Consider the following 26,803-nt stretch of genomic DNA (forward strand, 5'->3'; position numbering starts at 1 on the left):
AAAAAAAAAAAAAAAAAAAGAAATACTGACTTGCCCTAGCTGGTTTGGCTCAGTGGATAGAGCGTCGGCCTGCGGACTGAAGGGTCCCAGGTTCGATTCCGGTCAAGGGCATGTACCTTGGTTGCGGGCACATTCCCAGTGGGAGGTGTGCAGGAGGCAGCTGATCGATATTTCTCTCTCATCGATGTTTCTAGCTCTCTATCCCTCTCCCTTCCTCTCTGTAAAATATCAATAAAATACATTTAAAAAAAAAAGAAAGAAAGAAAGAAAGAAATACTGACTTGCCCTGGTCAGTGTTTCTCAGTGGTTAGAGTGTCGGCCCAAGCACGGAGAGTCTTGGTTTGATTCTGATCAAGTGCACATACCTGGGTTGCAGGTTAGATCCCCAGGCCCCAGTCTGGATGTGTGCAGGAGGTAATCAATTTGTCTCTCTCACATTGTTGTTTCTCGCTCCCTCCCCCTCTCCCCCTCAGTCTCCCCCTCCTTCCTTCCCAATCACTCTCCAAAAATCAATTGGAAAAATATCCTCGGGTGAGGATTAACAAAAAAAGAAAAAGAAAGAAATACTGGCTTAAAGTGTTATTTTAAGAATGGTTTTGCTTCCTTTCTTTTCCTGCTTTGTCTTGTTTTAACTATGAATGATTCTGACACGAAAATCTACCCCTTCCTGTTGCCTTTTACTGTGCCATGTTGGACTTGTTTCATGACTGTACCAGAAGCATTTCAGTGATTTCCTCTCTTTATATTGGCAGATAAGTCCAGTGTTTTCTGTGACATTTAGCAGCAATGCTTGTTTGGTCAGGATTTCCTTTGGCCTCACATTTTAATGTCTATCTGGTTCCCACTGGAATGAATGAGAATACCCGATTAGCCTAAATTGTTTTTATTGTAAGGTAGGGAGTTGTTCTTTTTAACTCCTCTAATCTCTGCTTCTACAGGCCTGTCATCTTTACTTCAGAGTGTTACTGGGAACCCAGCTCCAGCCAGTGAAGCTGCATCCCAGAGCACTTCAGCTTCCCCTGCCAACACCACTACAGTCTCTAACATAAAAGGAAGAAATCTACCCTCCAATACCCAGTCTTTTATTCCCAAAAGCTTCAACTATTCTCCTAATTCATCGACATCTGAAGTCTCTTCAACTTCAGTCAGCAAGGCCTCAATTGGGCAAAGCCCAGGGCTTCCAAGCACTACATTCAAGCTGCCGTCCACCTCTCTGGGGTTTACAGGCACCCACAATAATAGCCCTGCTGCCCCACCTCCTGAAGTTGCCATGTGCCAATCTTCAGAGATTTCCAAGCCAAAGCTGGAGTCCGAGTCCACCTCCCCCAGCCTGGAAATGAAGATCCATAACTTCTTAAAAGGTAATCCTGGTTTCAGTGGCTTAAACTTAAACATCCCAATCCTGAGCAGTTTGGGGTCCAGTGCCCCAGCAGAAAGCCATCCCTCAGACTTCCAGCGTGGCCCTACTAGCACTTCAGTCGACAACATTGATGGAACCCCTGTGCGGGATGAACGCAGTGGGACACCCACCCAAGATGAGATGATGGACAAGCCCACATCCAGCAGTGTAGATACCATGTCCCTGCTTTCTAAGATCATTAGCCCTGGTTCTTCAACACCCAGCAGTACAAGATCACCACCCCCCGGGCGAGAGGAAAGCTACCCCAGGGAGCTCTCCAATTCTGTACCTACATTTCGACCCTTTGGCCTGGCCAGTGAATCACCCTATAAGCAGCCTTCTGATGGAATGGAGAGACCATCTTCCCTGATGGACTCTTCACAGGAGAAGTTCTATCCAGATACTTCTTTCCAGGAAGATGAGGATTACCGAGATTTTGAGTATTCAGGGCCTCCACCCTCTGCCATGATGAACCTAGAGAAGAAACCAGCCAAGTCTATCCTGAAGTCCAGCAAGCTTTCTGATACCACCGACTACCAGCCAATCCTGTCCAGTTACAGCCACAGGGCCCAAGAATTTGGGGTAAAGTCTGCCTTCCCTCCATCTGTAAGGGCCCTCCTGGACTCTAGTGAGAACTGTGACCTTCTCTCACCTTCCCCTGGGCTGTTTGGTGCCTTCAGCATAAGAGGGAATGAACCTGGGTCTAACCGGTCACCGTCACCGAGTAAGAATGATTCATTTTTCACCCCTGACTCCAACCACAATAGCTTGTCTCAATCTACCACTGGGCATCTCAGTTTGCCACAGAAGCAGTACCCAGACTCTCCTCACCCAGTCCCACAGCGTTCCCTTTTCTCTCCGCAGAATACCCTTGCTGCTCCCACGGGCCATCCACCCGCATCAGGCGTGGAGAAAGTCCTGGCCTCCACCATTTCCACCACGTCGACGATTGAGTTTAAGAATATGCTTAAAAACGCCTCACGAAAGCCCTCGGATGATAAGCATTTTGTCCAGGCCCCCAGCAAGGGCACTTCAAGCGATGGTGTCAGTCTCTCAAACCTCACCCAGCCCAGCCTGAGCGCCACTGAGCAGCAGCAGCAAGAAGAGCACTACCACCGCATAGAAACGCGCGTCTCCTCCTCCTGCCTGGACGTGCCGGACAGCACTGAAGAAAAGGGGGCCCCGATAGAAACCTTGGGTTACCACAGCGCTTCCAACAGGAGGATGTCCGGGGAGCCCATACAGACCGTAGAGTCCGTCCGAGTTCCTGGGAAGGGAAATAGAGGACATGGGCGTGAGGCTTCAAGGGTGGGTTGGTTTGATCTGAGCACCTCAGGCAGCTCTTTTGACAATGGCCCCTCAAGTGCCTCTGAGTTGGCATCCCTTGGGGGTGGGGGCAGCGGAGGCCTCACTGGCTTTAAAGCAGCACCATACAAGGAACGGGCACCCCAATTTCAGGAAAGTGTCGGCAGCTTTCGTTCCAACAGTTTCAACTCAACATTTGAGCATCATCTTCCCCCATCCCCCTTGGAACATGGGACACCCTTCCAAAGAGAGCCAGTGGGGCCGTCATCTGCCCCACCCGCCCCTCCTAAGGATCGTGGTGGTGTCTTCTCTCGAGATGCACCCACTCATCTACCCTCTGTGGATCTTTCGAACCCCTTCACAAAGGAGGCCGCCTTGGCCCATGCTGCCCCGCCCCCCCCTCCTGGAGAGCACAGCGGAGTTCCTTTCCCCACCCCACCCCCTCCAGCCCCTGGGGAGCATAGCAGCAGTGGTGGGAGTGGTGTCCCCTTTTCTACTCCCCCCCCTCCTCCCCCTGTTGACCACTCTGGGGTTGTACCCTTCCCAGCCCCACCACTGGCAGAGCACGGAGTGGCAGGAGCAGTGGCAGTATTTCCCAAGGACCATAGTTCTCTCCTTCAAGGGACCTTGGCTGATCATTTTGGGGTGCTCCCAGGACCCAGGGACCATGGGGGCCCCACCCAACGGGACCTCAACGGCCCTGGCCTTAGCCGTGTACGGGAGAGCCTGAGCCTACCCTCCCATTCTCTGGAGCACCTGGGCCCAGCCCATGGAGGAGGTGGGGGAGGCAGCAACAGCAGCGGTGGCCTCCCCTTGGGTCCCTCACACAGAGACATCATCAACCGGAGTGGTATGATTTTGCGGAATCCCCGGCCAGACTTTCGGCCTAGGGAACCTTTTCTCGGCAGAGACCCGTTCCACAGTTTAAAGAGACCCAGGCCACCTTTTGTTAGGGGCCCTCCGTTCTTTGCACCAAAACGCCCATTCTTCCCTCCCAGGTACTGATGGAGACCAAGGGAAAGGCATTTGGAACAGTCTAGAGAGCATTGGAAGTAGGAGTTTGGTTTATTGTTGTTTGTTTTCCCTCCTTTGATTTATTTTTCTATGACCAAGGGCCTCCCTTCCAAAGTAAAAAGTTGTACATATATACTTACATTTCACTATCCCATCCAGTCCTCCTGCCCGCTGCACTTACCTGCCTTCCCCAAGCTGTTTGTGTTTTAGGGGGGTGGAGGGGAGCAAGCAAAGAAACACAACCAAAGCCACTTCTTTGGCTGGGAGTTTGAGGGACGGGGAGGAAAACAAATCTTCTATTAACCCACCTATTGAAGAGTATTATTGCATTTGAAATAAAACCTCCACCAGTACAGATGATAATGTGCAATGTTGGGATGTTATTTTGGGTTTGGCTTATCGGTAGTCAATGGAAGGGTTCCTGCCCCCTTCTCTCTCCAGCTACCTTAACTGCTGTCACCAGCTTGGCTCCCTTCCCTGTGTCTCTGCCCTGCTGACAGCCGAGAGATGTTGCAAGGGAGGAAATGTGGGAGATCTCGGAGCTGTCACGCTGTTCGGTTTTGTTTGTTTCGAAAGGCCTGTGGAAGTTGAGCTCTTTACCTTTCTCCTCAAATCTTAATCTAACAACACAAAAGGCAGCCTCTTCTTCCAAAGCACTATCAGGCCGTAACTTTGAGGAGATATTCATTCTGTCCTAGTAAACGTTTTTCCTCTTTATTTTTGGAATGAAAGAGAGCAGGCTGAATATATTTTGAGGTTAAAATACGGAGTAATTACAATAGAGAGTTAGAGAAAGGAACTCTCTAACATGTGCTGTGACCTGCCCATCCTTCTTCATAAAGGAGAGAGGATGGAAAACGTTTTTTGAGATAGTTTCACTCCTCTTACACCCAGCTCCCCTGCTTTTCTTTCTTGACTTTCTCGCTCAGCTTTCGCTTCTGCTGTGGCCAGAAAGTTGCACCAGTTGACAGTTGTTACAAAGGTGGAACTGTACTATTGTCCCTGTGTTTTTTAATGTAAGAAGTAGACGTTTTTACCATGGTGCCTCCCTAACGTAGGTGGTATTTGTTGGCATATTTCAGCAAAGGTTAAGTCCCAGGGAAAGGGAATTCATTGTCTTTATCTTTCCTTTCCCGTTGCCGAGCTCCTGTATTCACCCCATTCTTGGTGTTTATTTCAAAGAAGGTTCAATAGCATCTTTCTTTCTATTACACCTCTTCAGATGTGTCCTAGTAACAAGTGAGTATTACTAGACATATTTTTACAGAAGAAACTGGAGAACGTGAGAAATCCAAATATATCCCACTCCACAGTAGCTGCCCATCACATATCAAGGCTCAAGCCTTATCCTCACTTCCCACTCCCAGTAGGAAATAAAGGATGTTTCTGCTCTTAGTCATTTCACATAGAAAGTTCTCTTCTCCCTGAACTGAAAGGCTTCTTATTTGTGTTTCTACAGAGAGTACTGGGGAAAAGACAATCACCGCCCTTTGAGTGTTTATATCTTTATATTTTAGGGACATTGAAAAAAGCAAATGTTGCGTTACTATTTGTTATTTAGTGTCTTATCCTAAGGTACACGGGTAAACTCCAGCTAGATGAGTAAAACAATATGAGTTGAGTGTTTTAGAGAATCCTAGTAAGTTTCCTATTTTCTTCCAGGTTAGTATAGAACCACAGGAAGTGTGGGGATTGCTTTGGATTCCTGCAGTGAAATACTAAAGGTGGGGGAGAGGACAATGTAGTGACAGAAGGTGATGCTTTGTCTCAAAATAAACTTGCTTTTCAGATAAAGAACAGCTTAAACCAGGTGTGTGTCATAGTTTGGGAGTTCTCTGTAAGTTATTCCATGTTATTTATTTGGGCTGGCTATGTGTACTGTGGTTAGGATGCTGCAAGTCATTCATCTCCCTAATGCATTTCTGGTCCTAGGCCAACTAACTGTTCTTTCTTTCTTTGACCCTCTCAAGCCTCTCTGCCCTGTGGCTCTCCCACACAAAAAATGCATGATACCATGACCTTGTTTGTGGGATGGGGTATATAGTGTAGCAAAGCAAAGAAACAGTATAGTTACATTGAGTCCTCAGACATTTGTTTAGGAATATGTATAAGTAGGACAGTGACGGTGGGGAGGGGGAGTTCTATTTGACTCAATTGAAATAGAATTTTTTTTTATTTTTATTTTTTTGCAGAAATTAAGGGGGGTGTTTTCATTCTAGAATAAAAGAATGTGAATTCTTTCTGCTGCTCTTGTTTAAGCTAAAAGTAGTGTTTACTTGAAAAGGCTCTCTGACCATTTGGTTTTATAAGAAAATACGGGGATGTCAGGAAAGTGGCTTCCTGAATGTTGAGGCAGAGTAATTGTCCTCAAAAGTATGATGGCTAATACACGAAAGGAAGACCTTGTACAGTTTTAAAGATGGACTTTTAAGGGCTGGCTTTCTTTTGTGGGCTGTTTGTTTTTTAAGCCACAAAATCCTCCAAGCGCTTGTTTCAGGATGGAAGTGAGGATTTGTGTGACTTTCAGCTGTTCACTTTAAGGAACTCTGTCTACAGCAGTAAATGAAGACGACAATGTACATATGTGATATAGTGAAACAAAAGACAATTCTGGTATTCATAACATGAAACAAAGGGGTTTTATTCTTTCTGTGTCTGTGATTTAAAACTCCGTGCCCATGCTCTGACTTTTGTATTTCAACCTGAGTTTAAAAAAATAAACAAGATATTTTTTAAAGAAAGCATAACATAGTGTGTCTTGGAAAGGACATGATTCACATGAAAGCAGAATATGCGAAGTTGTTACTAAGGTCCTTGGTGCTCACTGTAAAATCACAGACAGAGAATTAGTGGGGGTTGTGAATACACTGATACCACCGAAAACTCTGATACCGCGTCAGAAATGAGAGTCCTTAAGTAGCTTGTAAGTTTACCCCTCAGTGAGCTTAGAGGGAAGCTCTCCCTGCTTCTGCCCTCCCAAATGTTGAGAGTAAGTAGAATTTGGTTTGATTCCAGGACGGTAAAATGATCAGAGAGTAGGACTTTTATCCTTTCCAATCCCAGGGATACAATGTTTGTGATATATATGGTACAGCAAACCTATCTAGATAATGTGAATATGCTAAACTTCCTAATTGCAGAATATTCACTATTTCCTGAAATTACTGGTTCATGCAGAATTAAGCTTCAGCTGTTAATTGTTTTGAAGCCGCTGTAAATTACTGCTTTTCCCCCCTTTTTCCTCCGCTCCCCCTTTTTTTTTGAATGGGCGGGGATGCCTGTTAAAATTAAAATTAGATATGTTCTATTGATATTCTCACGTGTTCAGTGTGGAAAACAAAACAAGTACATGCTTTAGAGGCAACAACATTGAAATCCTTTTGAAATGTGTATTATCACTTAATAAAATAACTAGTTCTCAAGGTTTGACATTTTTCTTTGAGATTTGGGGCTTTAACCAAGGGCCCCTGGCTTCTCTGGTGAGTGAGTGCAAAGAGTAGGAAACTTCTCCAGGAGCTGAAATTGCTGCTTTGTGGCGAAGGCCTTCCTTGGAATATCTACGTTTCTCCAGCAAAGACCCTACATGACTGTACAGGGCTGAAGGTGAAACCAACTACAGAATGCAAAAAGAAAAACCTGGATACATCTCTGAAGATCTGATTGGATTGGCTTTGGTCTAAGAGTGTGTGGGGAAAGGGGATGGTGGGTGTGCCTGCACACTTCGGAGGCGCGCACAGATACCACAGACCACCCATCTCGTCCCTTTTTTGTGACCATGTGCACCTTCCTCTTCCAGCCATTCCTTTCTTTTTTTAAGTCTGTCTGTCTCCGATATTATGTTTTTGTTTTCCAGTTTAATAAAGTATGGTTTCTTTGTGGTGTGGTGGCTCTTCCCCTCTCACATTGATCTTGTCCAGCTGTCCCGTTTGACTCCTGCACTTGGTGTCTCTGAGGCAATCAGAATCTCTAAGGAATTCATGGCCATGTGGGTTTTGTTTGATCCTTTGTGTAATTCAGTTTTGGAAAGGGATTATAGGTAGAATGAGATCAAAGATGTTCAGGGAGTGGCTGGTGGTGAAGTGGGCTATACTGTATGGATAATTATTTGTGTATGTCTCCAACAAGTACAATTGTGAGCAAAGAAGCATTTTTAAAGCAAGCTTAGAATTTGGGGAGGTGACAGGGGTCCTCTGGCCACTTCTGTGCCCACATCTACCCGTTTCTGCTGCATATTTGCAATCTGTCATACAGAAACCACACAACCCTTCTCTCTTGCCCCATCCCTTTTCCATAACCCACAGAGGCTTAAAGAATGGAATGTGGGCTCTCAGGGGTAGAGAGAGTCACGGCAGGCATCTAGATCAGGCCTGGGTCACTGGCAGGACAGAAGCTCTAAATAGCAGCCTTGATTATGTGAAACTACACACGTCACCAGAAATGCAGAAATAGCAGCGGCCTGGGAGCACACCCAGCAGGCAGGGTGTACCGCTGAACTGACTGCCGCTGGGGTCTGGCTCACCTTTCTTCCTTGTCCCCTTGGGATCTTGACTTGCCCACCTGATTCTTGTCTTCACCCTCAAGGAAGCAGTAGCTTTTAGACTTTCTCATTGGCCTTTCTGGGCATGTTGGAAATGGATCCTTCCCCCAGATTGTTCTTAGGCGAGTCTGGTACAGGAGGGATGAGTTACTCCCACATGCACGTAAATCCAGTAACACAAACGCCATCCGAATGGATTTAGGGTACTGGGGTGTTTCTCATACTTGTTTATGAGTAACTGTATAGACAAGTCCGGTCAGCTGCTGCTCACAATTGCTGAGTAATAACTCACAGGCTGCCTAGACAAAGCTGCTAAAGGGACATGAGTGAGACAAGGGCTCCTAAGTAAACATCCTGTTCTCCCCCCATGTAGAAGTAAAAACTGCATGCGTCAGGTTAAAAGAGCAAGTCAAGTGCAATGTAAAACCATCCAATTCTGACTGGCTGCTGGGGGAGAACAGGAGGAACCTCATGTTTAGTTATGCGTTTGAGAGGAAGGGGATACGAAGGCTGAGATCTATGTAGAAACACACTGCAGGTACCTTACGGTTCCTTTATTTTCTGCTTTCCCTTTGTGCTCACTGTGTCAAGAGTCAAAAGGTGAGAATACAGATGTGGGTGGCGGGGCTAGTGAGCAGTGCCAACAGAAAACACAAGTACAGGCCACTGTTTTTTGTGTTTGACTCAAAGGCGTGTTGGCTAAACCAGTCCACCCTGGACCTGTTGGGGTTCATAGCAAATTCAATGTTCCAGCAACTTCCTTATTTTTCTTATTACTTCCTTATGTTTCTCCTTACGTGTTTTTTAAACCTCACCAAAAGATATGTTTATTGGTTTGAGGGAGAGAGAGAAACATTGATGTGAGAGAGAAACAGATTGGTTGCCTCTCATACCCGCCCCGACCAGGGATCGAACCCACAACCTAGGTATGTACCCTGAGCACAAATCAAACCCAAAATCTTTTCGTGCACCTGGCAAGGGCTCCCCTCACCCCCCGCTTTTTTTAAAATATGTTTTTACTGTCTTTTTAGAGAGCGGAATGGAGAGGGATAGATAGAAACATCAATGAGAGAGGAACATCATCGATTGGCTGCCTCCTGCACGGCCTCACTGGGGATCGAGCCCACAACTGAAATACATGCCCTTGACCAAATTCGAACCTGGGACCCTTCAGTCCGCAGGTCGATGCTCTATCCACTGAGCCAACCCAGCTAGGGCAAAGACTCCCCTTATTTTTGAGAATTACTTTGCTGCATAATTTGTGGAAGAGATGAGGACTTGAGACTTCTTACATTTGTCTTGGGGTAATTCAGTTGAAATGCGTGGAGAGAAAGGAGATGGGTGGCACCCTGTGCTTCAGTTTTGCCCTCCCCTGGCTAGGAATCCTTTGCACCTACATGAGACAGCTCAGGTCCCATATCTCCTAGGCAGCCAGGCATTGCCAAGGGCAGTAGAGACTAGTGAAGGATGAATTTGAAATCTTGGTTATGGGCAGTGGGCCTTAATTGCCTTCTGTGGATGTATCTAGGACCTTCTTTTGGAGTACTTTGCTCTTTCCTTTGTTTTTTACTTCAGCATCGAACCTAAGTTGGCACCCCTGCACTGGTTCCTGTGTGTGGGAGACTTCTGTTTTTCCCTTGGAGGGTTGTTTAAAAGGCGGGGGGTAGAGGTGGCTGTTTCCTTGTTTCTCTTCTATAGACTCAGGAGATGTCTTGGGGAAAGGGAACTAGAGATTTTAGGTGCACCCAAGGCTTTGTTTTCAAAGCCAAGTTCAACTTATTTCCATGCTCCTAATAGAAAGCTTTTCTCCCTTTACTTACTCAGCAAATTTGATTGACCTTTTCCTCTTCATGGCACCTTAAAGCACTGTTAAAGTAAAAAGCCTGCCCCATCCTAGATCTTTATTACTAAGGGAAAAGGCTTTCTAATAAACCCAAACTCCCCACACCACCTGCTGTACCTCTAGCCACTTGGCTAATTGGGTGAGCCTCAAAAGCACTTGGTGGCAGTGATATAACCTTTATATATTTCATCTTCTTAAATGTATCTTTTTCACCTCCAGTATCTTTTCTGTCTCCTTGATGCAGGGAAATTTTGCTTCTAAGAGCTAAGATAGATTTGGAGGTATATGTTGTTCTGATTATAACAATACCACCTCAAAGCTTTAGCTAACTTTAAGATGTCTAATTTAAAGGTGAAGTAAAACTGAGAATTCCAAAACTTGATTAAAGGTCTAGGATACCCTTAACTGAGGATTCCCTTTTCCCTAGACTTCTGTGAAATCTGGCATTATTTCATGAACACTTCTTTTTCCTTATCTTTGGTATGCTAGAAAAAATTTGGTAAGATGCCTCTTTTCTTGGCTTTTTATTGGACTCCTTACTCCAACCTATATAATTAAAGCCTTTTGGGCCCCAAATGCTCCAAGTAGTGTACCTGGAGAGTAAGCAGAGCCGTGCTACCAAACGTGATGCATTCTGACTATTCTGGTGTCGGAGAGGCAGCAGAGCATGGCATAGTATATAGGCTTTGGATTCAGAGATTGCGACTTCTCTGAGGGTAATTTTCCATGTTATAAAGGGAGCATAAGAAGAGCTAGTACTTGTCAGGGGTTTTTTCTAGGAATTAAGATAGTGAAGACAAGCACTCAGCACATAGTAGGTGTTCATTGATACTCTGGATGAAGTAAAAGCAGTTTTAGGGATGCTTCCCAGGCAGACTAACTGGTTAAAATTCCCTGAGGCTAGACATACATTTAGAAATTGTAGCAGAACCGGCGATTAATGAATTGGCCTTAGCTAGCTTGCTTTTGCTGGCTTGCTTGCTACAGAGGGAGAAATTGAATAACTTGAAATTCCTTCCTTCCTTCGTTACAACACAGGTTACATAGGCGATGATGTAGTCGTTGATTGATCAGCATCCCCTGACCACACAGCTCAGTGCATTGCACGTAGTGAGTAGCCAATAAATGTTTGAGGGATGAGTATAGGAAGCTGCCATAATAATGGAGCTTACTTATTCCACCATCCCTCTACCCTCCACACAAAAAAAGGACAAGGTAGAATGATTTAAAAATGTGTGTCAGTATATGTATCCTTTGGAGTTTCAACTCAATACTAGCACAATGATTGGTACATTCTTAATTCAATAATAATTTATCGAGCACCTGCAATGTAACACTCCTGTACCTTTTGGTGCAGAGCTATGGAAAGAATTCTGCCTCTTGTCACACTTTGTGAATGCCACTTAAAAATCCTTACTACCTTTCCCCAGACACACACACACACACACATGTGATATCCCTCTTCCACAGTCTTATTTCTTTTTGTATTTCAGGGTGTCTAACATGTAAGAAGATGGAGCCAAGATCTAGAATGGTGCCTGTGACTCAGATCAACTGCTGTCTTTCCCAGACAGAACCTCTGGCCTCTGGAAATCTAGATTAATCAGCATTTTCTGACAGCTCTTCCTCCTCAGTCCTTGATTCCATCACCACCGGAAACTTGAGCACCAACTCTAACCACCCCCACCCCCAGGTGAGGGCACTAATGGGAATCACTGAGAACCTCATAGCTGGCTCCAAGTCCATTTTCCCTCTCACTTTACTAAAATCTGACTGAGATTTTATTTTTACTGTGTAAGATAAAACAAATATACCTGGTCCTTTATCCTACATATAGTATGGAAAGGGAAAAGAAGGCTAAAGGAAGTTGAGAGCCAGAATGGGGATGAGAGGCAAAGGGCTTGCATAGGAAGCAGAGAGCCAAGATTCTGGGTCAGGCACCTCTTTCTGAAGTAAACACTATTACCAGTGGTAGGAAAGTACAAGACTTGGATTAAATCCAGCATTAGCACTTAACTGTTTGACTTTAAATCACTTACCTTCTCTGACTTTATATTCCTCATCTATAAGATTTAGAGGTCTCCTCGGTCCCTCTTAAGCACCATGAGTATGAAGGAACTCTAGGAAGTGCCCTCTGCAGATTCTCTGCTCCAGCTCTTAAAGCTGTTACATTAATTTATTCTAATGGTTTGTCCGTACTGTTGCCCATTGCCTTATACCATGTAGTAAATTAGATGATTTACATAAAATAAACTTTAACAATTGGGAGCAATACTATTATTCCCATTTCATAGATGAGCAAACTGAAGCATAGAAAAATAAATTATCCAGAATTACATAGTGAATGGCAGGCAGATCCAGGATTTATACTAGGTCCGTTTGGTTGCAAATCTATGCTCTTAAGTGTTTCCTACTTGCTAGTAAAGACTATGTAAAAACATATTTATGGTTACATGGAAATTACTGACTGCCCTTTCTGGTCCGTTTTTCTCCCACTCTCACTCCAGAGTTTTCTTGCTCCTGTCCTCAAACCCTCAGGACCTCTTATTGCTACTCTGGGCTGAAACTGCAGGTCTCAGGATTGCCGGTGTAACCGCGTAAGTCTTCCGATCGGCCGGAACGACTCACGTCACTGCTGTTGCTGTGTGGGGTGTAAGTACGTCTTCTCATTTCCTGGGGGCGTGGTTCTAGGCTAGAGTGGCAGCTGTAGTAACCAATAGGCATGGGTATTGTCGGGCCAGAGGCCAATGAGGAATCTACTGACGGAGAAGGCAATCATTTGGGGATGTAGGCACCGGTCTGGAGGAACATGGGGCTGTATCAGTGGTGGCGACGGCTCCGTCTCCCAGGGTTACAAGCCTGCGGGCTACACACGGCGCTCGAGGTACCCCAAAGTTCCGAACTCCCCAAAGCCCAAGGTGTAGGTTCTCAACCCAGTCTGACCCCCGCCCCTGCTCCCGCCCTGAGTCCCGGACGCGCTACTCTGGCCTTTTAAAAAAATTTATATGTTTTTATTGATTTCAGAGAGGAAGGGAGAGGAAAGAGGGATAGAAACATCAGTGATGACAGAGAATCATTGACTAGCTGCCTCCTGGATGCCCACAATGGGGATGGAGCCCGCAACCCGGGCATGTGCCCTGACGGGGAATTGAACCATGACCTCCTGGTTCATAGGTCGATTCTCAACCGCTGAGCCACTGCGGCAGGGCTACCCTAGCTTTTGAAGCACTTTTTCCTAGGGTCAACAGCCTGGGGAGCTAGCACTCCTAATGTAGGGCCCTGCAGCATCCACTCCTTTTAAAGACTAGAGATTAGGACCACGGCCACTTCAATATCCTCATCTCCCACCATCCCCAATCCCAGGAAACTGACGGGACCTGTGTTACCTCCTAACGTCTTTCCCTCCAGGCAGCTGTGCCAACTCCTCCACCCTGTTTGGTAGAGCGGCTTGGCCTTTTTGAGGAGCTATGGGCTGCTCAGGTAAAGAGGTTAGCAAGCATGGCACAGAAGGAACACCGGACTATTAAGATAGCACTTCCCGGAGGACAGAAAGTGGAGGCTGTGGCATGGAACACAACCCCTTACCAGCTAGCCCAGCAGATCAGGTACCAGTCCCATTCTCTACCTACCAGTATTCTTCTTCTCCCTCTGCTTCCTCTGGACCTGAGCAGAGAAAGAAAACTCCGCTTGTTTCTGTTCCATGCCATCAAGATAGCTTTTCCTGCCGGTTTGTTTTTTATCTGTGTTAGTTTCAGAGTCTCTGTCCTGCCTCTATTGTCCTTGAGGGGAGGAGGGAGGAGAAACAATAGGTTCTATTGCTCTGGTAACACATTCCCCCTTTGCAAGTTGAGTCCCTCTTTTTCCATGTGGATTGTAACCCACTCTTTTTCTTTATCTCCACTCCATCCCCATTGTTGAAGTTCATCCCTGGCAAATACTGCAGTGGCTGCTCAGGTGAATGGAGAACCTTATGATCTCGAGCGGCCCTTGGAGACAGATTCTGACCTCAGATTTCTGACGTTTGATTCTGCAGAGGGGAAAGCAGTAAGTTTCTCCTTTATCACAAATACAGTGGCTACTAAACTAATAGATATTTAAGTGGGTGTTTCTAACATTTCTTGTGCCTCAGTTTTTCCATTTTTACTTGGGAGGGAGACTTACCACAGATTGCTTGTCTTGACTATTCCTAGCTAAGCTGGAAACTTATGAATGAAAGTTTTTACTAAGCCCGGGTCTCTTATAAGCGGACATCATTTGTGTTAGTGAAAGGGAGAAGTAATACATTGAAAACAGGATGATATTGAGACACCCATTATAAGTCATCTGTAGCATGTATTTAATTTTAACGTGGCTTTCACAACAGCATGCAACCCAAGCCTCGTCCCCATTGTGTCCTCTTCATGTCAGCTTAGGTGATGTAGACCTCATGTATTAGGATACAGAAAAATTGAGTTCTCATGTCACTTATGTATAAATGATGACCAAATCCTAAAGCAGTGGTTGCATCACACTGGATTCCTGAGCTAGGGGGCAAGAAAAAGGACTAAAAGACTGAACAGAGCCTTTAAGAAGCAGTCTTAACAGAGTAGTTTACTCTGAAGCCCTATAGAGACGTTACAGGAGAGCAAAGGAAGCTGCCCGCCTCCTCTGACCGCGTAGCCCTGAGGAGTGGGGTAGGAGGGTACTCTCTTCTGTGCAGTGTTTCTACTAACCTCTGCTTTCTTTTCTATTTTGTTTTTTTTTTTTTTCCTTCTCACTATATAATTGTCACCATCTCCATTATATGATAGTTATTCCTAGAAGAGCCATACTGGTTTCACACCGGCTTCTCGGAGGAGCGAATCCGAGAGCAAGGGGTTAAGGGAGAAGGTTGGGACTCATGAACTTCTTCCCTGTGAACCCAGGTGTTCTGGCACTCCAGCGCCCACGTCCTGGGGGCAGCAGTTGAACAACTCCTCGGTGCTGTCCTCTGCCGAGGGCCCAGCACAGAGTGTGGCTTCTACCATGATTTCTTCCTGGGAAAGGAACGGTGAGCAGTGCAAGGAAGGGGGAGAAGGATGGTTTCTCTTTTGAGACTTCACCTTTCCCCCCAGGTTTTTTTGAGATATAATTGGCAAAATTGTAATATTTTTAGTGTACTGTGATAATTTGATATTCATATATATTGTGAAAGGATTCCCACAATCTAGTTAATTAACCCATCACCTCACATTTTTTGTGTTGTTTTTTTGTTAATCCTCACCTGAGGATATTTTTCCGATTACTTTTCAGAGAGAGTGGAAGGGAGGGGGAGGAGGAGAGAGAGAGAGAAACATAGATGTGAGAGAGAGACATGGACTGGTTGCCTCCTGCACACACTCTGACTGGAGATGGGGAGCAAACCTGTAATCCAGGTACGTGCCCGGGACCAGGAATCGAACCTGAGTCCCTTTGACGCTCTAATCACTGAGCAACCAGCCAGGACGACCTCACCTTTTTATTGTGAGAGCACTTAAGGTGTGTTAGCAAATAGCAAATTTCAGCTATACAATACAGAATTATCAATACAGTCACCATGCTATGCATTAGCTCCTCAGACCTTATTCATCTTATAACTGAAAGGTTGTACCCTGTTATTGGAGTGGTTTCTGAGCCCTTTTCTGGGGTCTTGGGCATGATCAATTTGGAGGAGCAAGCTGGGGGAAGGGCCTCCAGGCCTGATATGCTTAAAACATCTTCTCTAGCCTTTAGGAGTTCTTCAACTTTTATTTCATTCTCCATTACTATTGCTTTAATTTTGTCCATCCACATTGCCTGCACTCAACTTTTTAAAAAATATATTTTTTTATTGATTTCAGAGAGGAAGGGAGAGGGAGAGAAAGAAATATTAATGATGAGAGAAAATCTTGATTGGCTGCCTCCTGCATGCCCCCCTAACTGGGGATGGAGCCTGCAATTCGGGCATGTGCCTGGGAATTGAACCCGGGACCCTTCAGCCTACAGGCTGACTGAGCCAAGCCAGTTCGGGCTGCACTCAACTTTTAATGTTATACATAGAGCATTTGCTCTAGCTACAAAATTTGTACCTGATTTCCTATGTTTTCTGTTAGTTTGTCTAAGAGCAAATAATTCTAGATGTTTCTGGAGGGCAGGATTTTACCCCCTAGCCAACAGGTATGGCACCAGGTGATGCTTCTTAGAGAATTCAAACCAACCAGTTCTCATCTCCCCAGGACTATCCGGGGCTCAGAGCTGCCTGTTTTGGAGCGAATTTGCCAAAACCTTGCAGCTGCTGCTCAGCCCTTCCGGAGGCTAGAGGCTTCCCGGGATCAGCTTCGCCAGCTCTTCAAGGTGGGTTGGAAACACAGTGTTAGGAGGAAGATCAGAGGCCTGAGGGGCGAGGCGGCTCTCTCCCAGGACGGCATTCTGGGGATAAAGACTTGTCTTCACTCATCCCTTCTTCCAGGATAACCCCTTTAAGCTCCGCCTGATCGAGGAGAAAGTGACGGGTCCGACAGCAACAGTTTATGGGTGAGAGTGGTGGAGACGGAGAGAAATGGGGAGGTGGGGCTAAGGGAAAGAAGACAGAAGCTAATCTGTTGTTCCAGAAAAGTAAATGGGACGGGAATTGATTTTTATCCCCCATTGCTCTCTCTGTGGAACACGTTTCTTTACTTCCTCTGTCAGCTAAAGGCCAGGAGAGGGAGAAAACTAAAAACTCAGGAATTTGGAGACACTGACTGGCTCCTCTTTTTCCCAGGTGTGGCATGTTGGTTGATCTTTGCCGGGGCCCCCACCTTCGGCATACTGGACAGATTGGAGGACTGAAGCTGCTCACGGTCAGTTGTGGGGACAGGGTTAGGTGGAAACTCCTGTTTTCACTGGAGTAGCAGGGGAATGGGAAGATAATTCTCTCAGCCCCTTCCATGCTGATAGCTAAGCAGGGAATCCAGAGGGAGAAAGATACTTAGTCCCTGCCTTCTAGAAACTGAGTCTGATGGCAGGCCCAGGGACCAACTCAGTTTCCATAGTTGGACATCAATGCTAAAGGAGATGGGGTGGGAGGGCGCGGGCAGGTTGGACAAGGTCTTACACAGCCGGCTCCTGTGAATAGAGGGGTGTGGGATACCATTTGACAGGCACGGGGAGAATACTCTAAGTCAAGGGCGTGTCTTTTATGAAAACACTGTTTCTGGGCAAGGTGAGTTATTAGAGAGAGTGGGAGCAGAGGGCGAGGGGAGAGGCAGATATGTAGAACAAAAAGCGCCGGACTGAAACCTAGCCATCTGTGCTTCGTCCTGGCTCTGCCATTAGTGACGTGTGTGGCCTTGGGTACATCTCTTTACCCGTTTCCCCATCTATTGAAAGAGACTGTTCATTCCTGCCAGTAAACCCACATCCAGAGACAGAACCAACGAATGCAGGAGGAAGCGTTTGAGGGAAAGTTAAAAGAGCTGTGAAGTGCAGGCTGTTTCTTATTAGTACTGTTCAAGGGAAGGGCGGAGGCAGCTGATTTCACGGGGCCCGAGACAGGGAAGAGTGTGGGAGACTGAGTTTTCTGGCAGCTGTGTGGGAGATTGGTAAGGGGGTGGAGGATGACACTTGACCAGACCTTCAGGTTAATCCCCTGAGCGATCACTGATTGAAGGGGAGGACTGAGGCCGGGTGCTGGCAGGGCAGCAGTAGTGAGATTGTTAGGCCTGCGTGGGACGTTGTAGAAATCAAGAACCGGGCACTTTCAAGGCTATAAGCATCACAAGTGTCGTCTGAAGGACCAGCCTGCGGTGCTGATGGTGGGGAAAGTAGTGCATAACTCTGAAGCCCACACTAAGAGTATCATTTGAGGTTTGCAAGAGAAGCTGGGCAGCTTCAGCCTCTCATCTTCCCATGGACTCCCTGTGCCCTCCCACAGAACTCGTCATCCTTATGGAAGTCTTCAGGTGCCCCAGAGACGCTGCAGAGGGTGTCAGGGGTTTCCTTCCCCACAGTAGAGGAGCTGAGGGCCTGGGAAGAATGGAGGAAGGAGGCAGAGTTACGGGACCACCGGCGCATTGGGAAGGTACAGAGACTGGGGAGAGGGGACTGATGAGAAGGGTTGGAACAAGATGAAGGAACGTGATTGTGACGTTGGGAGCAGACTCAGAATCCAGCAGACTGGGCGGCTCCATCCCTTATTTCTTTTGGGTTCAAACCCCTGCTTCCCCTTGAAGTGACCATTCCATTGCTGACCCCAGGAACAGGAGCTCTTTTTCTTCCATGAACTGAGTCCTGGGAGCTGCTTCTTCCTGCCTCGGGGGACAAGGGTGTATAACACCCTGGTGTCTTTTATCAGGGTAAGGGGGACCCAGTCAGGGGAAGGAAGACCAGGGAGGGGCTGGGGGCCTAGAAGAAGTGTTAAAAGGGGGATTAGAAGCATAAACATAAATATTGTAAAGTGCTGGTGACTTTTATTAAGATACTAGAAATGTGTGGTCTCCATTGAGGAACAGAGAGAGTTAATATGATGTTTAGTAGGTTGTGGCTCTGATCAGCATGACTGAGGGCCCAGGAGAGTCACACAGCTGCCACCTTCCCTTCTCTCCCCCAGTCACTTTGACCTTTCATGTCTGTACCCTCCTTTCCAGGCCGAGTACGCCCGCCGTGGTTTCTCAGAAGTGAAAACACCCACACTGTTTTCTACGAAACTCTGGGAGCTGTCCGGACACTGGGAGCATTATCAGGAAGACATGTTTGCCCTGCAGTCCCCAGGCTCTGACAGGCCCACCAGCTCCCAGAGTGACCACTCTCCCAGCCATCCCGCAGACACACTCGCCCTCAAGCCCATGAACTGCCCTGCACACTGGTGAGCTGGAGCCAGAGGCCTGGGTCCTCCAGGGCTGAGGCCAGGCTCCCAGGCTGCTAAATATTGTGACAGGAAGCATCTGGGAAGAGTACTGGGCACCTGATTTGAGTCTTGAATCTGCCTCTAGCTAACCATGTGAATTTGTGAAGATCACTGTACCACTCTAAGCCTGTGTCCCTATGTGTAACATCAAGGGTTTGGAGTTGCTAAGGTTTTTTTTTCCAACTCAGCGCCTGTCACAGAACAGGCGCACAGTAAGTGATGTCTGTTGTTGTTACTGAGAAATCGCCTTTGAGTCACGCAGGGCTCCGATTGTGATGCGTGGGGATTGGCAGGACTCGGAGGCCACGGCAGGCTGGAGAGGTCCTTAGCTGATGGTGCAGGGAGAGGAAGCAGTCTTCCCCTGGGCGGAGGAGCAGTCTTCGGGAGCTCGTTTTCCCTGTGGCACTGACCCCTTCCCACCCCAATCTCAGCCTGATGTTCGCCCACCGGCCCAGATCCTGGCGAGAGCTGCCCCTGCGACTGGCAGACTTCGGGGCCCTTCACAGGGCCGAGGCCTCTGGCAGTCTGGGAGGACTGACCCGGCTGCGGTGCTTCCAGCAGGATGATGCTCACATCTTCTGTGCACCGGATCAGGTGGCCTTCCCCAGCTCCATCAAGGCATTTCTAACCACCGCCTTCTCCCCACGAGCCACCAACATTCCTGACCCTCAGTTGCCCTCTTTATAATATTACAGTTCAGCTACGTGCTATCCCCAGCTTCCCTCTATGTTTTTGCCCTCTGTTTGCCCCAAACTACCCTCTCCCCCGAGCTCTGTCTAGCACACAGCTCACCCTCCCTTACTTCCTCCCCCAGCTGGAAGCAGAGATCCGGGGCTGCCTGGATTTCCTCCGCTCTGTCTATGCTGTCCTGGGTTTCTCCTTCCGCCTGGCACTGTCCACCCGGCCATCTGGCTTCCTGGGAGAGCCTTGCCTTTGGGACCAGGCTGAGCAGGTGAGCAGGTGGTAGGGAATCGGGTGGATGAACCACTCTCCGATGGAAGGAGGACAGTTGGGAGTCAGTGGAGGGTGTGTTGCTCATAGTCCTCTTGTCTCGTTCCCTCTAAAGGTCCTTCAACAGGCCCTGGAAGGGTTTGGAGAGCCCTGGGACCTCAGCCCTGGAGACGGTGCTTTCTATGGGCCCAAGGTAAGCTGGGGGCTTTGGATAGAGTTTCATTTATTCACTTTTTGTTCTGTTTTATTAAGTATTTAATAGATAAAAAGGAATTTTTAAACTTGTGTATAAAGAAGAGCGATAGAGTCCCTGCCCCATGGGACTTGTCTGTGAGGACCGTGGTTGCAGGCGCTGAGGGAGCTTGCTGTCCAGGAGGGTCAGGAAAGCCTCCTGCAGGGCTCTTTCTAATGCTAAGTGTGATGGTTGGCCAAGGAAAGAGGTGCTTCAGGAGGGAGCTGGAGGCAGAGGCTGGGGGCAGGGTGAACACTGACTCACATGGCAAGTTGGAAGAAGTGAAAGAATCGGGTGGGGGAGCCAAAGCCGGTTTGGCTCAGGGGATAGAGCGTCGGCCTGCGGACTGAAGGGTCCCAGGTTCGATTCCGGTCAAGGGCACGTAACTTGGTTGCGGGCACATCCCCAGTAGGAGGTGTGCAAGAGGCAGCTGATCGATGTTTCTCTCTCTCTATCCCTCTTCCTTCCTCTCTGTAAAAAAATCAATAAAATATATTTTAAAAAAAAAAAAGAATCGGGTGGGGGAGAACTGAAAAATATCTGCTGGATTTAGTGAAAAGGCTGTTAGTGTTTGTTTGTTGGTTGTGACCAGTGAATGTATTTGAGAAATCAGAATTACATGCAGACAGAAGAAAATTGTTTATAAAAACCACTACATTATTAAAAGTTTTGCAATGTTTTAAACATTTCCAATCATGCAAGTAATAAAGATTTTAAAATTGTATAGCCAGGCCGGTGTGGCTCAGTGGACCTATGAACTAGGAGGTTATGGTTCGATTCCAGGTCCGGGCACATAACAGGTTACAGGCTGGATCCCCAGTGGGGTGTGCAGAAGGCAGCTGATCGGTGATTCTCATTATTGATGTTTCTATCTCCCTCTCCCTCTCTGAAATCAATAAAAAATATATTTAAAAAAAAAAAGAATTCATGAATGGCAAAAGAATACTGCCTCAAAATATATTGAATTCATATATGTTAATAATACCATAATGAATTCATGCTAGATATAAACTCAGGTTACCAATTAGGTTGAAACAAATTTTAGAGCTATTTTTATAAGACAAATAAATGTACTTCATGATAAAGGCACAGCAGGATCTAAAAAAAATGATAAATTTATCACAAAATTCAAAATTCCTTAACCATTAACAACCCAGGACAGTAAAATTTTCTTGGAAACTTTTTAAAAGGCTTGATTTAACATGCCAGGAAAATGTTATTTTTCCATTAAGATATGTGATGAAAATTGGTGTGAGGTCAGTTTCACACCTGGAATTAACCCCTAGCAAAAGTACCAGCTGCTAATAATGTTTACTTGTATGTAACTTAGCTGGATGTTAAAACGCACAACTGCTGGTGCCGGTCCGCTTATAAAGGCAATGCTCTGGACGTATCTTCTCACAAACAGTGGGCGAACAGGTTTAATTGTTAATTAATGAATTCAGCAATAATCCCGAATTCATTAAACAAGGTCCAACAATGTGGTTTCTTCGAGAGGAATACTGAGAGTAAGAAATGTATAGTACACCGTGTGGGGCACAAGCAGGTCTACAGTTATATCTGCTTTTGAATTCAGTAATTAATAAATAGTGATGCAAGAGCAAACTGTCTCTTTCACAAGGAGGCTTACAGCTGCATGTGAAACACGGGCTTATTCCTGTACTATTCAGCAATTGCATTCTTTTCCTGATGAACAGCTGTAAACCTGCTTGTGCCCCACCCTGTATTTTGTTACGAGCAGTGAATTTCAGGGTGTTCTGTTGGTTGGTGCTTAGTTTACGCAGGCTTGATCTCAGTAGGGGCAAACTACGTGACCCTTTGCATGGAGAACTTCTTTTTGTATATGTGGCAGCATGAAGCAAGGAGAGTCACAGACAGGAAAATTCTCATCATAACAGGCTAGGAATTGACAGAGATGAGTGGATACAACAGGTAGTGGCAGCTCCTCTAACAAGCTCGGGCCGGGAATGTTCTGCTTAATTGCAAGTGCGGTAACCTTTGGGGCAGCCTTGGTAAGCACCTGCCAGCAAAGCACGTTGGTGAAAGCTTGCTGCTTCATGCAGCCCAAGAAGAGGCAGAACAGACAGCAGAGCAGTAAGCTGTGAACGAGCGAGAAAGCCCCATTGCCGGGTCCAGTGCACTGGTCACATGAATTGCACTGTGCCTGCCCCTTGAGGACGCTGTCTGGCTCAGAAAGAGCGGAGCGAAGGCGGAGCTCAAGGCCCTTAGGTTTGCAGGACCATTTTTGGTAAAGTGGAGAGTGAGGGTGGAGGGAGGGAGGGAATGAATGAACCCAACTCTTTCAAGAACTTTGGCTGTTACTAAGGGCCGGAGTAGTCAAAATGTTTATGAAGGAAGAGACTTGAGAATGTTTAAATGCTGTAACGAGAGGGTGCCTGTTGGGGTCAGGGAGGCGTTGAAGTTGTCGAAGGGGTTTCAGTGAGGGCAGTTCTACTGAAGGGTGGCTTTGAAAGTCCTCCACCGAAGGAACAACCTTTGCCCTTGTTTGGGGGCAGTCAGAAAAGCTGGGGTAGATGCAAGGAAGTTCATGAGTGTGATTACAGGGTTTGAAACATTTTCCATCTCAAGATAGTAATTGTCTGAATTTTCCATGAAATAGGGGAAAGAGTCATTTGGTGAGATGGGAATGGGGGAGAGGAGAGTTTTCAGTGAGGGAGGTGAACATTGGAGAGAAGGGAAAGCTTGAAAAGCCCTGAGGAGAATAGGACACAGCTGGTTAAAGCAGCCACCGACTAGGGGGCAGCAAGGGTCCAGTTGAGGTTGAAACAGGGACTTGCATGGCATCAATCTGTTTTGCATCTGTGTGGTGTGTGACATGTTGGGCAGCGCTGAGCCATTCTGTTAAGTGCCAAGGAGGTGGGAGGGGAGGGTGCCACCAGGGTGGGAGTTTGCCATGTGGATGGGATAGGAACAATGATGTCGGGAACCTGCGAGAGTGGGTACAGCTGCCTCGGGAAGAATCAAAGGCGGGAGGCGTCTGTGAACGGGAAGAAAAAGAAGCATTAAGGAACCTAGACACTGAAGAGCTATTAGCAGGAATAACTGTCAAAGCTAGAGAACCAAGAGACGTATCAGAGCAGGGTGAACCGTTCCCGAGGTGCAGCCACAGTGTGGGTGGGGGTGAAGGTCTCCGAGATGAGCACTCGAGGAATTGAGAGGCCAGGGAGTGGATGGGTCAGTCATGTGAATGTTGGTGTCCCCTAATATAACACCACTGAGAGTGCCTGCCCGAGGCCCCGCTGAGTGAAGGAGAGTCTGGCACAGCTGGTGAAGTCTCTCAGAGCAGCCTGGGGCATGGGTAGGTGGAAAGGGGGTGGCACAGGTACCGGAGGGCACTGGTTCTGGCTTCTCACAGGCCCTCCCCTCTCTCTCCTCCAGATTGACGTGCACCTCCACGATGCCCTGGGTCGGCCCCATCAGTGCGGGACAATCCAGCTTGACTTCCAGCTGCCCCTGAGATTTGACCTCCAGTACAAGGGGTACAGAGCCTTGTCCGGACAAGTTCCCTTTTCCCGCGGCTACCCATGGAATCACAGAGAACAGCTTCCCCTTCTCCCTTTGGCCCTGAAAGTAGCCAAATCCTCCACACCCTCCCCTGCTGAGCCTCAATATTTCTAAGAACTGGCAGGTGATCTTGATTGCACAATTTGTGCTACTTCCTCCATTCCATCCACTTTTCTTTTTCCCTCTAAGGCGAGCCGGGGCCCTGGAGCGTCCAGTCCTCATTCACCGAGCAGTTCTGGGTTCTGTGGAAAGAATGCTGGGAGTGCTGGCGGAGAGCTGTGGGGGGAGATGGTGAGACCCCCTGACTCCAGACTTCTGTTCTGAGCTCAGACAGGACGGTGCATGCCCCAGACCCTGCCCGTTCAGACTCCTGCCCGTTTCCTTCTCCAATCTGCTCTCTGCAGCCACCCTCATGGTCGGAGCCAGAATAAGGAGTTTGCCCTCCTCTGTTCTCTCCCAACTAGGCCGCTGTGGCTGTCCCCATTCCAGGTGATGGTCCTCCCAGTGGGGGCTGAGCAAGAGGACTACGCCCGGGAGGTGAGGATTGGGGGCAAGGACAGGGCTGAGCAAAACCAATAGGGACCCAGGAAGAGGCCACCTGGGGTGGGGAGAGGCGCACAGCACTCGGATGGCTGCTGGCCTGTATGCTGGGAATTCCACATCTGAGAACAAACTGGTCCCTCCTCGTGGAGATGTGTGACAATTAAATCAACATCCATGAAAGGCTGACAACAGAACACAGAAAGGGGTTGGATACATGTTGCTTGTCCTTTGCTCTCCAGGGAGAAGTAAGGCTAGGGCAGCCGTGGGCAAACTACGGCCCGCGGGCTGTTCTATCCCGCCCACGGAGCTGGAAGAGCGGAGGGTTCTCTTGCTCTCCCCTCCGCTCCTTTACTTTGAATTTATATTAGTTCACACAAACACTCCATTCATGCTTTTGTTCTGGCCCTCCGGTCCAGTTTAAGAACCCATTGTGGCCCTCGAGTCAAAAAGTTTGCCCACCCCTGGGCTATGGGCTGTCCCCGAGTCAAGCAGCTGGTTGGGTAGTGCAGCCAGAGCAGGCAGTCCAGGGAATCTCTGCAGGCTGGGCTCCAGCAGGAGGCAGACACAGAAGCTGCGGGGGCGAGGACCGGGCCTCCATGTGGAGACAGTGAGGAGGGGTGTCTGTGAGACCCCGAGAGCCTTGAGGCAGAGGAAGGAGGAACAGATGGGGCTTTGGTCTCAGAATGTCCTACTCCTCAGCCTTCCATTAAGTTAAGTTCCTATCACCAAACCTCTGCCCAGGTACAGCAGAGCCTGCGGGCGGGGGGACTGGTCGGAGACCTGGATGCTGACTCTAGTCAGACCCTCAGCCGGAGAGTCCGCGGGGCCCAGCTCGCCAACTACAATTTTCAGTTTGGTGAGTGAAAGTGCTCAAGCACCTGCCCCGTACACTGTTCTCCTTTTTGTTAAGTTTGGTCACCTGCATATTTGGCTTAATTGGGGCTCAGTTCCTGAGCTGGACAGGAGCCAGGATGCCTGAGCCATTTGGACCATAGTTTTCTTCACCCCAACAGCTACCTCTGACCCACAGAACAGTGTTCTTCTGACCCTTCATAGCTGTCTGTTAGGTTAATTCACCAAGGGAGTGTCAGAGAGAAAGGAACAGGAAGGGTTAATAAGGCCTTAATTAGTTAGCTTTGTTTATTCTAGACCTAGATGGAGTCAGCCCTCCTGGATGAGGAGAAAGGCCTTACGGAGATAAGTGTAGCTCTGCCTGTTCCTTTTTCATTTTCCAATGAAAGCCAGGAGCAGAAAGTCCTCCGCCAGATAACCTGATTCTCTAGCCCTACACACCCACTCGCGCTGCCAGTGCTTGGAGCAAGCTGCCCACAGCCCCGTGGGCTTGCCAAGCCTCCCACCACTGCCACCTCCCCTTTCGCTAACATTCACACACACGTGCACACACCCTTTCTCTGGGTCAGCTGATCTTTGTCTTGCTCTGGCTGACCCTACTATCTCTGACCCCGGGGCTCCCGACCAGAAAGAGAGTACCTGAAACAGCTTCTTATCTCCTCAGCACGAGCAGGGAGCTGAAGAGCAAGAGCCAGTAATATATCAGTCCCCGCACCACATCTGGGCTTTGTTCTCACCCTTTCTAAAGATTTAGGTTAGGTCTCTTCCATTTCTGCAAAGGGAGATACCCCAGGTGAGTTACATCTGCCCTGAGATACCCACCACCCCCCCCTACTTGCAGTGGTTGGCCAGAAAGAGCAGAGCAACAGAACAGTGAACGTTCGGACTCGAGACAATCGTCGGCTTGGAGAACAGGACTTGACGGCGGCTGTGGGGCGGCTGCTGGAGCTGCAGAACTCCAGGGTCCCAAACGCCGAGGAAATTTTCTGAGCGTTTGCATAGTAATGTGACAGACCTGCAGGAGCCACCAGCCTCTCTGAACACAGGAGGGGCCAACCTAACGGACAGAGTCTGGAGTCCCAGGCCCTTTAGAACTTGTGTGGAAGCCTGAATCTGCTCTCCGGAAAGAGATTTTATGTGGGGGAAGACACAGCTGCTTGCATAGGAGAGCGGAACTAAACATAATAAACCTGAAGCTCTGAGGTTGTGTCGTCATCTCTGACTCCTGATGGGGGATAAAGAGGGTTTGACTTGTCTCCCTCTCTTGTCCCAGGGCGATGGGGAAAGTGAAGAGGGACAGCCCAGCCCTGGCTGGTTGGAGCATCATCCTGTGCACCGGAAGGTGGTGGGTTGGATTCCTGGTCAGGGCACATACCCCAGGTTGCAGGTTCGATCCCTGCTTGGGGTGCATGCAGGAGGCAACCATTTCTCACATCGCTGTTTCCCTCTAAAAATCAATAAACTTTAGAAAAGAAAAATTAAGGGACAACCCAGGCCCTGGCCAGTTAGCTCAGTTGGTTAGAGTGCTGTCCCGATTCGCCAAGGTTGCAGGTTCAATCCCTGGTCAGGACACATAACAAGAATCAATGAATGAGTCCTAGCTGGTGTGGCTCAGTGGATAGAGCATCGGCCCTGAAACTGAAGGGTCCTGGGTTCAATTCCAGTCAAGGGCACGTACCCTGGTTGCAGGTTCCCCAGCCCTGGTCGGGGCTCATCAGAATGTTCTCTCTCGCATCAAT

At 47.8% G+C, this 26,803-nt stretch overlaps 2 protein-coding genes across 11 annotated transcripts in view; both read left to right on the plus strand.

Annotated features, from left to right (window-relative positions):
- Positions 1-7,595, plus strand: part of RPRD2 (regulation of nuclear pre-mRNA domain containing 2) — a 74,253-nt gene extending 66,658 nt beyond the window's left edge. For 2 of the 7 annotated variants that reach the window (XM_080647510.1, XM_080647511.1), the window contains 2 exons: positions 939-2,123; positions 2,264-4,078. In XM_080647510.1, coding sequence (XP_080503636.1) covers positions 939-2,123; positions 2,264-2,352 — 1,274 coding nt within the window. In that variant the 3' untranslated portion in view covers positions 2,353-4,078. Of the gene's footprint in view, positions 1-938 lie in introns of all 7 variants that reach the window. The other 5 variants (XM_080647512.1, XM_080647513.1, XM_080647507.1 and 2 more) reach the window with 3 other exon arrangements.
- A 5,062-nt stretch (positions 7,596-12,657) lies between these two features.
- TARS2 (threonyl-tRNA synthetase 2, mitochondrial) lies at positions 12,658-26,266 on the plus strand. 4 transcript variants are annotated; one of them, XM_080647518.1, is made up of 18 exons: positions 12,658-12,750; positions 13,507-13,703; positions 14,019-14,142; positions 15,003-15,127; positions 16,311-16,428; positions 16,544-16,608; positions 16,838-16,916; positions 17,990-18,136; positions 18,312-18,410; positions 18,702-18,919; positions 19,393-19,555; positions 19,776-19,913; positions 20,028-20,105; positions 23,544-23,644; positions 23,859-23,960; positions 24,134-24,206; positions 24,954-25,068; positions 25,906-26,266. In XM_080647518.1, exons 2-18 carry the CDS (start codon positions 13,597-13,599, stop codon positions 26,052-26,054), a joined length of 2,001 nt encoding a protein of 666 aa, XP_080503644.1. In that variant the 5' UTR covers positions 12,658-12,750; positions 13,507-13,596; the 3' UTR covers positions 26,055-26,266. The 4 variants fall into 4 exon arrangements, with proteins under 4 accessions (XP_080503644.1, XP_080503643.1, XP_080503642.1 ...); XM_080647516.1 differs by lacking the exon at positions 12,658-12,750 and adding an exon at positions 12,841-12,982; XM_080647517.1 differs by lacking the exons at positions 12,658-12,750; positions 18,312-18,410 and adding an exon at positions 12,838-12,982.
- Positions 26,267-26,803: the final 537 nt, after the last annotated feature.

This window comes from Plecotus auritus (genome assembly GCF_963455305.1).
Source record: "Plecotus auritus genome assembly, chromosome: 12".
NCBI lineage: Eukaryota > Metazoa > Chordata > Mammalia > Chiroptera > Vespertilionidae > Plecotus > Plecotus auritus.